The 15,476-nt window shown below is 54.1% G+C and overlaps 1 protein-coding gene across 7 annotated transcripts; it reads right to left on the bottom strand.

The window, feature by feature from the left end:
* Positions 1 to 1,183: 1,183 nt before the first annotated feature.
* Positions 1,184 to 14,884, bottom strand: SLC17A4 (solute carrier family 17 member 4). 7 transcript variants are annotated; one of them, XM_053656017.1, is made up of 14 exons: positions 14,799 to 14,870; positions 14,317 to 14,498; positions 14,094 to 14,187; positions 12,286 to 12,404; positions 10,238 to 10,425; positions 9,546 to 9,779; positions 9,376 to 9,463; positions 8,922 to 9,047; positions 7,283 to 7,401; positions 7,016 to 7,177; positions 4,969 to 5,101; positions 4,746 to 4,893; positions 3,851 to 3,941; positions 1,184 to 2,723 (listed from the first exon to the last, which is right to left on the bottom strand). In XM_053656017.1, exons 4-14 carry the CDS (start codon positions 12,395 to 12,397, stop codon positions 2,589 to 2,591), a joined length of 1,536 nt encoding a protein of 511 aa, XP_053511992.1. In that variant the 5' UTR covers positions 12,398 to 12,404; positions 14,094 to 14,187; positions 14,317 to 14,498; positions 14,799 to 14,870; the 3' UTR covers positions 1,184 to 2,588. The 7 variants fall into 7 exon arrangements, 6 of the variants coding, with proteins under 6 accessions (XP_053511992.1, XP_053511993.1, XP_053511994.1 ...); XM_053656018.1 differs by lacking the exon at positions 14,317 to 14,498 and having other exon boundaries at positions 14,799 to 14,884; XM_053656019.1 differs by having other exon boundaries at positions 12,286 to 12,401; positions 14,498 to 14,868.
* Positions 14,885 to 15,476: the final 592 nt, after the last annotated feature.

Raw genomic sequence — 15,476 nt, 5'->3', positions numbered from 1 at the left:
TGGATGGCAGAAATGTCAACGTGCAATTCAGCCACGCCTTCCTCTTACTTCTGTGAGAGAGCTCCTGTGTAGAAGTGGCTGCTAGGCTGATTTGTGGTTTGTTTTTTAGTTTGATCTTCATCACCCAGCAAGAGCTCTTAGTAGATCTCTATTTTTTCAGGGGTCACAATAAAGGGGCTAGAATTTGTTCAATTCTCCTTTCTGTTTTCCTGGTTGCAGTTTCTACCTTTAAATGTGCTTTTCAAACCCCAGGCTGCATGTCAGGCCACTCATGAGATGCCCACACAGGGAGCACAGTGGCTCCGGAACAGTTTTCCTTGGCCTTGCTTTCAGTCTGGTGTGTTGTGAACACTGAGTGACAATGGCCAGTCAATGGCCAAATGATGGGACTTTTGAATTAGAAAGACTTCCTAAAGAATTGTTTTGTCAGTACCTATAGAAAAAACAACAAAAAAAAATTTTAAATGGATACAAAAAATATAATGGCTAGCCCTGGTTGGTGTGGCTCATTGAATTGAGTGCCTGGCTGGGAACTAAAGGATCCCCAGCTCAACTCCCAGTCACGGCACATGCCTGGGTTGCAGGCAAGGTCCCCAGTTCAGGGTACACGAGAGGCAACCACACAAGGATGTTTCTTTTACTCTCTCCTTTCCTTCCCTTCTCTCTCAAACAAATCCAATCTTTTAAGAAATGATTTATATATTCTGGCTAGCCTTAGGGACTCCCGAACGAGATGGAGGAACAGAAAAAACTCACAACGAAAGCCCACTATGAATCCCCTCCTCACAGTCCTTCCTGTCCCCTCAGTACATTCCCAGACTCTCCCCCCAACAATCAGGATGGGGACTGGCCAGAGGCGAGTGCGCCTGGCCTCCCAGAGGCAACTGCAGAAGCAAGCAGAAGCCCACCTGTCACTACCGATCCCCACACCTTGCCCATACCTCTCCAAGTGCTTGTGGATATTATAAAAGGTCAGGGTGTTAGAAAACAGGCTTGTCCTGGACAGCTCCTCCGTATGCTAAAAGTTGTTACATGTATGTTTTGGGTTTTAAAAACAAGTGCAAAAAATGGAGGTGTGCTTTTGCTCAGAAAGAAAGTTGTAGAAGCTTTGAGGAAATGGAATCTCTGGAAAGGAATTATGTATCATCAGGGGTGGCTAATATTAAAATCAATTTTATTAAATGAATGAGTTTTCAATATCAAAAGTAAGCTGGCACAAAACTAAAATCTGGTTTTCTCTTCCTTAAGAGGTCAAATTAAATCACAGTTGGAACGACAGAAGAAAAAAGCATTTTACTTTGTATGGTCACGCTGGCTAAAATTAAATTGTTGTGTTATACATTTTAAAGTTAAGTTTTACTGTCTATCAGTAGTGTCCTTGTGTGGAACCGGCACTTGTTTTCCGTCACTGGAAGGACAGAGTTTTCTTGGACTGGCAGTGTGCTCTTGATGGAAGATTATACTTTTTTTTTTTTGCCTTAAAGTAACCCGCCCCAAAAAAACACACCAAGAATTCTACCTTTTGCCAAGGTAATTTTCTGTGTTTATCAGATCTGTGGTTTTGCTCACAACTGTATAATTTTGTGGTTTTGCCTGTGAAATTGTTCTTACTTTGATTGCATGTAGAAGTACTGTCGCACAATGGCCGACAATCCTATTGGATGAAGTGTTTTATAACCTCTCTGCTGTTTTCCAGTCTCTGAAATATCTCAAAGGAGTTGTTCTTGCTCCTTATAAAAAGAGAAATATTGTATTAATTCGGCTTATTTAAAGGTTACATTGTATGAGAAGCATTGGGAAAAAATGAGTAATTCTAAGCCTTCTTTATATTGTGTCTGTATGGGTACATATTATGTGTCCTAGAAATTGTATAAAATTCTTAAAATTCTGATATGTCCTGATATGTTATCAGTTATAATGCCAATTGCCTCAAAATGTGATGTGTCCTAGAACTAAGCAGATTTCCTTGTGAATGGTAAGAAATTGTCATGCGATCTGAATCATGGCTATTTTTAAGTTTTGTCCTTTATTCAGTTGAAGTTTTGTGTTCAGTGTTCCTGCAAAAGTGTTTCATCTCCAGATCAATTCGTGGAAATGACTCTGAGTATTCTAGAATACACGTTTCTCATAACTTCCCCCTTATACTACTGAACTGGGTGAGAATTTATAGCAACTTCACAGGAAAATGGACAGCATCCTGTAACTCCTCACAGAGATCAAGATCAACGAGAATTAATTCCATGGGGCTGAATAAACTGAGGAAGGTGATTATAATTTCATGACTTTGTTATTTGAAACCTCGCTAGTTCTTTTTGTTTTCTAAATATTAAACAACCTGTCTCCTTTACCTAGGACTTAACAGCAATTTGGCTGCAATGCTGGCAGAGGTGGGTTAACTCTGTGGGCCATTTACAGGGTTCCTGCCGTTTGATGAGTGTTAAACCTCCCAATCAGTGCACGAGATGCTTTTCCACTCACTTAAATCTTCTTTAATTTCTTTTAACAGTATTTTGTGCTTTTCGGATGATAAACTTTGCTCACTAGGGGAGTGTCTGCCAGCCCAAGGTCCTCAGGCATCTCCCATTAGCTCACAGGCGGGTGAGCATCTGGTCTTTAGCCCACTCCTGCTCGTCTGCTCGGCTGAGGACGAGGAAGAAGACCAGCCCGGGGAGGTTGATGGCAGCTGACAGCAAGAAGATATTTCTCCAGCCAGATTCTGTATCCTGAAGACAGGAAACTATAGATCACTGACAGCCTTCAAGTGCCTGTCCCTCCCAGTTCAGAAAGGCCATGGCAGGTACATGTCGTCCGGCCACCACCCCAGCTCCATTCCAGGCCATTCCAGGCCAGGCATCCAGGTTGTCCCTGAGACAGGCAGGTAGGTGCAGTGTGCTGGCTGTCCCCTCTGCTGGGGGTCTCACGGCATCCTTCCTGGACCACCCGATTTAAAATGGGAATTCCACCCCTCTTGTGGGACTTAGTTCCTTCTCCTGCTTTATTCTTCTAACAGTTACTGCCCTTCACTGTACCATCCACATGACGAATTTCACTCCTGTTCTATCGGTTTCTTTTGTACAACCAGGCTTTGAAGGGCGGGAAGTTTTGTTAGATTTACATACATTCATTGATGCATGTTTGCAGAATGAATGAATGAATGAATGACCAGGGAGACAAGGTCAGCTTGAGAATTTCCCTTTTAAACAACCATTCCCTGACAACCTGTTCCTTAGGGGTGGAAAGGGAACTGAAGCTTCAAATGACAAAGGACGTGATGTCCAAAGAATACCGCTCCTTGTCAGTCTCCCTCTTCATGAGGAAGAGGGAGACCTTGAAGAATGGGAACATCCTTTCGCCACCTGCAGTCTGAGGAAGTTCTAAGGTGTCGGATGAATTGGCTCTGACGGCTTTAAATGTGTCTGCCAGGGTGGGAGGCTGTTCAGGTGTGAATATAGTGTGTAAGGGAGGCTGGTCCAGGGGTTTCTGCAGGGACACAGTGGCCCTTCCCTCTGCCTTCGCTCAGCCTCTAGCTCACGTGCTCTGCGTGCGTTCGTTGGTCTCCTACACAAGACGACCGCCTCTCTCCGGGTTCCTGGGAACCTTCCAGGTGTCGGGAAATCGCCTCGTGCCCAAGCCAACCACAGCAGTTGGCCTCTCCACGAGGGGTGTGTGCTGGGGCTCCAGAACTCGGAAGATCCGGCATTCTCCCTCATGCCACACCCCGGACGGGCGTGGCAGTCCTGGGCTTCTGAGCACCAGGCTGAGCCTCATAGAGCGAGCCCCCTGCTCTAGCTCCTGCCTGGCGCCCTCTGGAGTCCGCCTTAGGGATACTCTCATCGGAGTGTCTGCTCACCTGGCTGATGAAAAATCCAGAAACGGTGGGGGCGATGACTCCTGATAGATTCGTAAAGACCAGTGACAACCCCTTGAGAAAACCAGAGTACCTGTGAGAGAGAGAGGGAGAGAGGGGGGCACGGGTTCCCCTCAGCTGACTTGTCGAAGTCCTCTGCCTGTCTCCAGGTGGCGTGGACTTGCCCTGATGCTTTGTCACACCTAAGTGACATGGACTAGCAGGTGGTTGCTGTCACCCCTGCGAGGGTCCGAGACCCCAAAGAGGTGACCTGTTCTAAATAGTGCCATTTAGACGACGTATGTCCACGGATGGTTTGAACTACTTTGCATGTTCTCTCAGCTTCTGCTGTGACGTCTGACCTGGCAGCTTTTTTGGGGGGGTACAGGATCCCTCTTTGGATGACATGTTGGCTCCCTGGAGATGAGGTGCCTCCCGCATGTCTGACGGGTTCGATGTTTGAGGAAGGAGTGTGCCCCGTGGACTGGGAGAGACCCCCGGGCCACATGGGGAGTCGCGGTCGCCTCTGATGCTGACCTGCACCAGGGCTGAATGGTGCTCATGCCACACGCAGCCCTTCCTCCTGCTGAACCCACAGGAGCGCACCCTGCGGACTGATGGTGGTCCCGGCAGTGACCCACCCTGGGGACTGCTGCGTCCCAGCAGAGAGGCGCGGCCACATGGCACCTGCCACCTCCTTTGCCTGGAAGAGCTGCATCTTCAACAGCTGACAAGCTTTGGGCCCTTGCAGGAGTCAGGTGGAAGTAAGGTGGTACCAACACTTCCTGGGACCCAGTCCACCTGTCGCTCACAGTGCGACCCGTGGTCAGAGCAGGTCCAGGGACGCTGGACCCGGACTGAGCTTCTGTGAGTGATGCCGAGGCAAAGGGGTCCTTACCGAGGAGCAATGTCCATGAAGTTGACGAGGGATCCTACTTGGCAGAAGCTGCTGGCGGCTAAACTCAGCACCAGGAAAGCGATGGAGATGCTGAAGCTGTCGCTGACCCAGGACAGGGACACAGAGAAGAGGCTTGAGAAGAGGACCCCTGGGCAGGGAGACAGGCAAAAGTGAGGGGCTGCCCGAGCTTCCTCCCCACCCAGGCACCCACACCGGTCCTCACCGATGGCGGTGAACAGCCTCCTGATGACAAGAAGGGAGAGGACCTTTCTGGAGAACAGGACGTCGGCCAGCAGGCCTCCGAGGATGGTGCAGACAAAGATGGCGCCCAACATCAGGGCCGACAGGAACCCGCTCTGAGGACCAGAGAGGAGGTGAGGCATGTCCCCTCCCCCATGTGGCACTGGGGGGGGGGGGGGCGGCCACACCCCACCTTTCCTTATTGCCACTCGCCCATAATGCAAACTCCACCCACAGGATGGGCCAATAGGACTTCTGAGTGCATGTGGTTGTTTGGGAGAGAGACCAAGAACGACTGCTTCTCCCTCCAGACACACACATGGCCCAGAACCGGGTGCCTGAAAGACCGCCCGGCAGGAAAACACGGCCCTGCGCAGAGACGAGAGGGGAGCCCAGTGGTTCTGAAACATCCAGGGTCGGTGGGCGAGACCCGGCCTGTCCACGAGGTCTGGGCGGGGTCAGGCACGTGCACCGTGTGACTGTGACGTGCAGGCAGAAATAGTTGCACAAACGAGGGACAAAGCTGGCGGAAACAGCCCCCGCTCGCCCAGCGACGGTTCCGCTGCTCACTGGCGTGGGAGCGCCCCGCGGTCTAGTACGTAAAGAACAGCTGCACATATATGTCATCTTTTGTGTAAAGAAACAAAAGTTGGGAAAATAAAAGCACACCCTTGTGTGGGTGCAAGTATGGGAATTTAATAAAAAGAGCACTCTCTCTGAGGAGCGGGCTGGGGGACAGGAACCAGAGGAAGTCTTCACTCTTTTCTTTTGTATAGTGTTTTAAAGTGCTGAGTTCTGTCCTTCTGGAGCCAACCTCTGAATTAAAGAAAAGGAGACAGTGGGAAGGATCTAACTGCCCCTGGGCCACGCTGTTCACTTTACCGGGGAGAAGACCCCATCCATCCTGGGGATGGGTCATCATGAGGAAGCACACTGAACTCAGGGGACCTGGGTCTGGGCTTCCTGAGCTTGGGACAACGATGTCAACTTGTCTCTCAGATCACTCTCCGGTCGCCTCCTCCTTGTGTGGCCTCTGGGTCGAGGGGAGCCCACCCAGCTTCACCCCGCACGCGTTCTGATGCCCAGGCCTGCAGCCTACTCCTGGCCCCCCCCCTCCTTGGGAAGGCACCTGGCCACCTAGCCCTGGGCCTTCCAGTCCCAGTCCTGTGCCTGCTACCTTTGCCTGCATGTGTCACAGACTCTGACCTCTGCTGAGGTCATCGTCTGGTCTGGCTGGTGGGCTGTCACCAGGGAAGGCCGGTCAATATGAGAATACTGCTATTTGAATACAAAGGTGAGAATGTGGCAATGACCAGTGAACTGTCACTGGTGTTGTCTCTGCCACTTTTAAGATGTCTATCTGCTCAGAGCCGAAAGGCGCCCGCCAGCCAGTCACAGAGACCGTGTGATTTGTGTGGAAGCCGAGGGCCGGCCAATCTCTGCGCCCCCCTCTCTCTGTATCAGACTGGAACCCAGGGGTTTTGAAAGAGTGCTCCCCATGTGTCCTTGCTGTCAGTCCTGTAGGGGACGACACACACTCCTTTTCAGTGTGTCTGTGGTGTCCCATTAGGACTCTGTCCTTTGTGCTACCAGCAGAGTGTCCCATTTGCAAATGCTGATGGAGTTCAATGCAGAATGCTTTCACAGGTCCCTCAAGAATCTGTGACATCCTCTGAATGTCCAGCTGGCCTGGAACCACCCACCCCAGTGCCCAGGAGGCCACACGGACATGAATCAGAATTCACGCAAACCTGGTTGCCTTCTGCACTTGAAAGTTCTGGTCCTAATGCCCTGATGTGGTAACAAGAAGAGAGAGGAGCCCGGGCCAGTGTGGGTGCTACAAAGCCAAAAGTCACCAATTCGGTTCCCGGTCAGGGCACACGCCTGGGTCATGGGTTGGGTCCCTGGTCAGGGTGCGTATGAGAGGCCACCGATCACTGCTTCTCTCCCTCTCCTTCTCCCTCCCTTCTTCCTCTGAAAACTTATGTAATGAAGCCTTTGGAGAGAACAGGTGAGCTCTTTCCACTTACATCACTGAGGCTGACTGCGAGCACAGAGTGGAGGTACGTGGGTAAGTACGCCGTTATGACAGAGATGTACCACCACACGCTGAAGTGAGACACCAGAATGCTCCAGAGAGGCAGGGACTTCAGCATCGCCTTCATGGGAAGAGACCGATAGGGCACCCGGTCCTAAAAAACAACAGCAGAGCAGACACCAGCGTCCCCGCTGGAGACACCTTCCCTCCCAGACGCCCACACAAACGCAGGGCAGCGGCGCAGCGGGCAGCGAGGCACCTGCAGAGCCAGTGAGCACACGATGTAGTCCCTCTCACGGGCGCTGATGAACGGGTGGTACTCAGGGTCATCGTACACCAGAGGGAACCAGAGACACACACAGGCGCAGCCGATCCCACCTGCAAGAGGTCCCGGTGGCACCGGACTCAGATCTGAGACAGTCCCAATGGTCGACAGGAGCCTGGCCCCCCCGACCCCTTCCTGTGGCTGCACCCTGTGTGGCCTGGCCGTGGGTGGAGGGCACATGCCCACCACTTGACTTTGACATTGGGCACATCACTTGCTTTGGCCAATGACGTGGGGGAATTTCAGAGCCTAGTGTGTTTGCCCCGTGTGCTCCAAAGTGCCCTCGAGGTCCAAGTGCCAGTCGGCATGCCCCGTGCTGGGCAGGCTTCTGCCAAGCGCCTCCCACCGCTGCAGTGATGTCTGTCTGTCCCACGTCCATCTCCTGCACCGGAGAGCCGGCCGCAGCCTGACCGCCCAGACAGCACGCGGACACGGAGGAGCGTCCTCAGCCCGGAGAGCTTCTCCCACACGCGCTCCATTACCAAGTCAGACAGCGAAACCTCAGCAGTGGGCGGTGGGCACAGGACGCATCGGACAGAGTCTCTGTCAGACTCTCGGGCCCCGGGGCCTCTCCACACGCTCACTCGCCCGCCGTGGACACGCTCCTCTTTGGGCCGGGCATTTTGTCAGGTTGTGAGCACAGCAGAATCCAAACACACCATCTTGCCACCGAGGAACTTAAAATCTCGAAGGAAGGGCAGGGTGGGAAAATCCGCACAGCAGCACCGTAAGTGGGGAGGACATTCACGTGGACTCCACAACACTTAGTGACTTTGCAGCTCGTATGAACTGCTCACCGTTTCTCAAAAGTGCATGCACGGTGAGTCCGCCTCTCTGCCTGAATGACGTTTGTGACTGGCCCGGCAGCAGCTTCTGTAAAGGAGCCTCCGGAGGCCGAGGGGCTGCAGTTAGTCACCCGTCCACGTGCACGGCCCCAGGACCCTCGATCTACACACACTACCCAGTGATGAAAACCTGCAGTGGACGCAGGCCCCCGGAATCCGGCAGTTCGCTGCTGGGCTTTCTGAGACGTTGCAGAGCCAAGCAGACACAGTCGTTAGTTGAGAGCCACTGGGTGGACCCCGTCCATGAGGGGCGGGGGTGTGGCCTCCAGAGCCTGTCTGTGTGGGGCGTCCGGCCCTGGGCCTTATGGGTCTGCTCCTTCCCACAGCCTCCACTCTCTGCTCCACGCAGAACTTTCCCTGCAATTAGGCCACGCCCCCACAATTTCATAAGAGAAATGCAAAAGACTCCATTAAATAAATAAGTGCATCTAACAAGATAATCACGTCACAGGAACCTTTTCAACAGCTCGGGAAAGAAATGCCCCCAGCGCCCGCCGTGGGTTCCACTTGACACAGGCGGGCAGGTGATCGTGCCCCCAGGTCACTGCTCAGGCCGAGAGCCTCAGCCGTCATGTTGCGACGTTCAAAGCGCATCGGCTCTGCACCTGGTCAACTCCAGCCCTGTCAGGACGCGGGTCATCACAGGTGGGTGGCTTGTGGCACCGAAATGCTGTCTGGCCCTCTCTGCCCTGACACACGGTTCGGAGGTGTGGGAAGCGAACACTCACCTGAGACGTAGAAGACAGAAGGCCACCCTAGGGTCTCGCAGAGGAAGCCACCGGCAAGGACGACAGAGCAGGCCCCCAGTGCGGAGCCTGCACCAAGCGGGAGAAGGTCCTGGTCAGCCGCGGGCCCTGCCGACAGACCGCGCTGCAGAACTGAGACGGCAGCTCCGGGCTGTGACCCACACTCTCCGGGGCCAGTCCTGCCTCTTCCCTCACTCGCTGGGGACCCTGGGCAGCTCGTTAGTCTGTCCGCGTCTCCATTTGCCTTACGAACTTTAAGATAAATTAACCACGCAAAGCACTCACAAGAATCGTGCTGCCCGGTGAGCGGGCAGTTACGATCAAGGAGGAGAGTTCAGGGCAGCGCTTTCGAGCAGGGGCGCAGAGGCCTGGGGTGTATGTGCTGCTTCTGGTGACAGGCCACCATGCACAAGGGCACGGTCGTGGCATCGATTACCTGAGATACTGAAGATGATGAGCTGATTCCTTTCCAGCGGGGGAGCCCACTTCAGCCAGATCTCATACTGACTCGTCATGACGATGATCTGGAAAGGAGGAGGCCCTCTCTCGGCTCTCTGAGGCATTTCAGGGCCGAACCGCGCTCACACTTAGCAAACACCTTGGTACCTGGGCCACGCCTTGGACAACCCGGAGCACGATGAGCAAGGCCGCTCCGGCGTCGGCTGCGTGTGGGATCAGGAGGTTCACGACGGAGGAAACACAGAGGCTGGCCCCGATCAACTGCTTGGCTGCAAAGAGTCCAGCCACGTAGCCACAGGGGATCGAAGCCAAGAACGAGCCGCAGTTGAGGGCACTGAGGATGACCCCCTGAAGGTCAGGACTCCAGTCATACACAGGATCCTAGGCGACAGAGAGACCGCCACTGTTGGTCTTTGACTAGGGAGTTGACGATTTTTATTGTGAGGACTTGAGGCCAAAAAAAAAAAAAGCCCCTTCTCTTCTCTTTTGCTCTCTATGCAATTCCCCCAACCTATCAGTTCCCCAGTCACACAATGAACGGACTGATTAAAATGTAGGCGAACCTTAGAGGAAGAAAGCACCGTAGGCGAATTCATGAGTAAGTGGAGGAGGAAAGGGAAAGTAGGCATCGCGCTGTTAAACATATTCTGGGTCACGAATGCCTGTCTGTAGACATGTGCTGTTTCCTTCATTCTGGCTCAGTCCCCGGTCACACTCACAGACACCACAAGAGGGGGACAATCCCCTGAGCTGTTTATTACGTTCTTGTGACACATAGCAAGAGCCTGCATGGCCACGCCACCTGAGTCACAGCGAGGGCCCCGCGTGTCACCACTCACCGCTGCCCAGAACCCCGGGAGGGTTTCGTTGCAGGTGTCTCGGGCGTCAGACCCGTTGGCCGGGCAGGGCAGGACGGAGCTGTTCACCATTGCGGGCAGGGCGATGCTCAAGTTCATGTTTTGGGTACACAGGGTGAAATTACAAAATTGCAAGATGAGGGCTAGCCCGTGTCGGACCGAACAGAAGCCTGAGATGAGAAGACACAAAAGGTCTTAAAATCAGGGAGCTTCTCTCCCCCGCCCACTTCCTGAGCCTGGAAGAGGGGATTACAGTCCGCCTGCGAAGCCGCTGGACAGTGAGACAGACGTCCGTGGCCCCAGCAGGCAGGGTCCTTGACTCCCCCAGAGCCAGAGCTGAGGGGGAGACTGAAGCATGGGGAGCCAGGAAGGGTTGGGGGGGCCCAGGCAGGTATTTTCCAGGTAGGGCTGTGGGCTGGGCTGGTGCGTGTGGGGACGGGAAGAGGTGGGTTGGGGGAGGGAAGCGGCCGGAAGCAGTGGAGGATTATCCACGGACCGAGCACGGGGCGGAGAAGACGTGGAATGCGGCTCCCATGGGCCCCACTGGGATGGCTTTCCATGCCATTTGTAACCAGGGACGGCGCACATTCGGAGGCTGGCTGGAGAGGAGGCTTGAAAGGGAGGCGAGGTGAGAGGACAAAAGTTTTTCAGCCTCATCTTGACACTGTCGTCTGGGCTCGGACAGTATGTGCCCATGACCCAGGGGAACTGTGCTGTTGTCCTTGGGCCCCAGACAAGGGCAGCGCTGTGGGTGACAGCTGGAAGCATACATCACGGTGACCGGCACACCGCCATTGTCGGAATCCGTGCCCTGAGCCCCTGTGCCAGTCCGAGTTATCCAATGGCTCTCGGTGCCAGCTCTCATTCCTGTGACATGGTGACGATGCCAGTGGCACCTTCGCTGAAGGGCTGTTGTGAGCGGGGACAGAGGGTGAGAGGCAAGAATGGCAGCTGGCGCCTGTCCAGGGCACACCATGTGCCAGGCACTGTCCTAAGTGGTTTACACACCAGGACTGATTTTGTCCCCGTGGAGACCACATGACGTTGCCACTGGGACTGTCGTTTCATTTCCCCGAACAACAAAACTGAGGCTCAGAAAGTGTGAGTCACTTGCCTAAGGTGACACTGCTCGTAACCGGCAGAGTCGAGACCGCAGACTCCGATAGCGTGACGTCTCGTGGGAAACTTGGGTGCAGAAATGCTCTGTATTGCTCTTTGGAGAGAGAGGGAGCTAAGATTGGAGAATTTGGCCAACAGTAGAGCCCAATAGACTCCCGGACATTTAGGAATAAATGTGATCTTAGAGACTCGGGGGTCGGGCTTTTCCAGTTCGCAGGCAAGGAAGCTGAGGACGTTCACTGCAGCTCGGGCGGTCACCAGCTAACTGCCACGTGCGGAGTGGGATGCGAGGGGGCCCAGCTCTGCTGCGAGGACAGGAGGAGGGGGACCCCGCTTCCCTTAAGACCTGCTCGCTTCCCAGCAGACACACAGGCTAAAATGCCAGCCCTTACAAAGTGCTCTGTCTTGGTTCGTGTTGTCCTTTTGAAAGGCATTATCTCCGAAAAGCTGACCTCCTGGAGAAAACTAATGACTTAGAATCAGAGAAGCCAAGACTGGATCCCACAGTTTCTGTAGCGTCTGCTGTGACCTTTTTCCTTCAGCCATAGATAAGGTCTTCACATCTGCTTCATATAACTTCCAGGTTTATTGCAAGAGGTGAAATAATTCTCAGGAAACATTCTCAAAAGCGATATAGAATTCTTGGCAATTGGCCGTCACAAGAAGATGCCGTGGGGTGTCCGGCTTTTGGTGTCTCTGGCCCACCCTGGAAGAAGCAGCCTTGTCTTGGGCCACACATTAAATACTTGGTGACATATAATCACAAAAACAATGTCATAATGTTTTAAGTAAATTTACTGTCATGTGACGGGCTGCACTCCCAGTCATTGTGGGCCTCAGGTTGGACACCCCTGAGAGGGCGCCAAGGCGACCCACACCCAGTTCCATCCACGACCAGGGCGTGGTTTTACCTTTGCTGGTGGAAGACACCATGCGCACATCGGCATCTCTGGAACGATCGCCCCCGGTGCCCGGGGCTTCTTCCTTGGGGGACATCTGGCCCTTTCCTCTGGGGTCTGGCATTTACCTACTGAAATAAAGAATGGGCAAGCACGTACAGACAAGGAGAAGAATCCCGTAGCACATGGCACACGGCTGCAGGCCTTCTAAGAGTGTGGAGAAAATGTTGGGTAAGAAGAGTGCCTGGTCCTAGGCTTCAGGAGGCCTGGTTGGTCTCCAGGACTCTGTCCCTAGCCGACTGTGTGGCCTTGGAAGATGTCCCCAGGGGCTTTGGTTCCTTCTTCTCTAAAAGGAAGAGGCCTGGCCTGGGCTGCCTGCGAAGCTCTTTCTGTGTGTTCCTGCCTCACCTGACTACACTGGGGACCAGATGCTAAAATGTGACCGTCGCCCTTGACATGGCATCCAGAAGAGAACTGTGTTTTAACTATCTAGACAGGCTAACGGAAGTACAGGAAACAGCTCTTCAAATGCATAGCTGCGGAGAGAGAGAGCCCCAGCAATGGCTGAAGGACTCAGTTCTCACTAAATTGCCCCTTACGAGGGCAGAAGCCGGTTTTCTGGCCCCAGAGGGCTGGCACGTCGCCGGACTACTCCACCCACACCAGCGTTGCCCTCCCTCCGCCCTCCGCTGCCGCCACCCATGTTCTGGAGCCTCTGGAGAAGCCTCCGGGAAGGTCACCAGAGAAAAAAACGGAGGGGAGACAGCATTTGCTGTGAAGGAAATCAGAAGAGAGGTGGGCAGGACTGTCAACCGGCATCACGCAGAGGGCGGCCATTGCATCATGTCCACTGGGCCTGGCTGTGGGAGGAAGTCTCGGCCCAGCTGTGGGGTGGGGGTGGGTGACGAGGAGGAAGTGGCTGTGAGCAGGGGCCTTCAAGGTGCACTGGCCCGTGTCTGCGGACACAGCTGAGCAGCGAGTGTGCAGGCTGAGGTGGGGGGCATCCCAGAGGCGGTCAGGGGCCGAGCCAGGCAGGGTCCAGGACAGGTAAGGGGACGTGATTTACCCAGACTGCACGTGCTGTGTGCTCGTCATGGGCAAGATGAGGAACCTGGAAACCAAGGAAGAGGCTGCTGTGTCCAGCTGAGCAGAAGACAGGGCCTGCACTGGGCCCAGAGCAGAGCACCAGACTCGGGGTCTCCTTGGAGACAGAGCCAAGAAAAACTGCTGATGAGGGGGATGTGGGGACGTGGCCAGGGGGTCATTGGGGTTTTCTAGATTGACAGCTTGAGCAGATGAGGGAACGGGGTGGTTCTCGATGGCAAGAGAAAACCAGTGGGAGGAGAGAAGGCTTCCAGAAGGAGAACAAGAACTTCGTTTTGGACACGTTGGATGTGAGATGCGTATTGGACCCAGAGGGGCAGATGGCCAAGTGGACGCCGTCTGTGAGTCTGTAGCTGCCTGGGACGGAGGGCCCGGGTAGGAACCCAGATCTGAACACTGTTCGTCTTACCCGTTTTGTTACAGACCAGGTGAAGGAGGGGGAACCATCAAAGAAATAGGGCCAGCCATTCCCACGTCCCCCTCCTGTCCGTCTTCACGGCCAAGACAGGCTGTGCGCCTTCCCTCCGCACAAACGCACCGACTTCTCCACTCACTGCTCACATCGCATGTGCCCCTCTGCCCGATCCCAGCACCGGACATTTCTCACTGCCCCACACCCGTCCTCTGCCCCAGCTCTGGCCGCGTGGCTCAGCTGACTAGAGCGTCGTCCCGTCGACCAGAAGACTTCAGGTTCGATCCCCAGTCAGGACACATACCTAGGCTGTGGGTTCGATCCCTGGGCCAAGTGCATATAAGAGGCAACTGATTGATGATTCTCTCTCACATCGATGTTCTCCTCTTCTTCTCTCTCTAAAATCAATTAAAAATATATATGTATCCTCGGGTGAGAATTTTTTTTAAAAGTCCTCTGCCCCAAACTCTTCACTCATTAATTACTTCCCAGAGCCATGGAGGTGGGAAGGTCAGATCTGTGCTGACCTCTTAGCCAGGACAGGAATCTTCCTCTGCCAGAACCAGCTTCACCTTCACTGTTCAGCCGAGATGCGGTCGGTGTTTTCAAGTACAATTACCGACGACGCCTCCCACCAAACCAGGTCCACTACGTGGACCTCAGGCTGCAGCTCACCTCGTCTTGTTCCAGTGTTTGGGGGACACTCACCCTAGAAAGGAGAGTTGGCAAAGGCTGCTTTGCCTGCGGCTGCCTAGGGCAACTCCAACACTCTGCTGCTCTCCTCTCGGGGGGCCCGACTCCCTCGAGTTTTGTTCCCGGGAGTTCTGGGCCCTTATCTCCTTTAGGAAAAGGTGACATCCACTCTGGCTTTCCAGAAGTATCTCGGAAAAAAGGAGTTCCCTTCCCCACCCCCACGGTCTCTGCGCGAGCAGCAAATCAGGCCACTGTCTGTGGGGGAGAGAGCCCTTCCCGGCCGGCAGACGCAGGGCGAGAAGGGAGGAAGGCTGACCTGGGAGGCAGAGCGCAGAGTCCTCATTCCTCCCACACACGCCTCTGAGCTCCCTAAATTTTTAAATCCCCAGGGGCAAGTGATTGCCCCAAACCTTTAGCCTTGATGTTGCGAAATGGGTAGACTTTGTTGGCTCAGTGGTTTAACTTTAACTTCACTTTTGTGTTTCATTAATAGGTAGATGCAGCTCATTCAATCTTCCTCATGCTTCAGGCCCAGAAGGGGTCATTTACCTCCTCCCTGCCCGTCCATGTCCCTCCTCGGCCTCAGGTCCCCTCTGTGGGAGTCTGACAGATGGGGCATTTGCCCTGCTGCCTGTGGGGTCTCTCGGGGACAGTGTGCTCTTGGTCAGGGAAGGGTACACCGTGTCCCGTCCTCAGGCCCCTCCTGTTGAATAGACTGCGCTCTCCATGGAGAGCAGTCCAGGTCAATCACCACGAGGGACCGCCGAGGCTTTCTGGCTACAGCTGTTTGTTTGCCCAAAGCCCTGAGTCTTCTGTGACGATCGACAGGCACTTCAACACTTCGTGATTCTGGTCCTTTGTGTCACAGAGCATTTCGGAAGGGCCATGCTTGCTCGTGTGTGTCCTCACCTCTGAGTCCCTCCTGAGCCTGCTCACAGCAAACAGATAATGACAGAAATGTCCCTGTCCTCCGTGCTGACACATGCACTTCCTG

The sequence above is a fragment of the Artibeus jamaicensis genome, unplaced genomic scaffold, assembly GCF_021234435.1.
Source record: "Artibeus jamaicensis isolate MK-2021 breed Jamaican fruit bat unplaced genomic scaffold, CSHL_Jam_final scaffold_1689, whole genome shotgun sequence".
NCBI classification, from domain to species: domain Eukaryota; kingdom Metazoa; phylum Chordata; class Mammalia; order Chiroptera; family Phyllostomidae; genus Artibeus; species Artibeus jamaicensis.
This window is presented reverse-complemented; position numbering and strand designations above follow the sequence as displayed.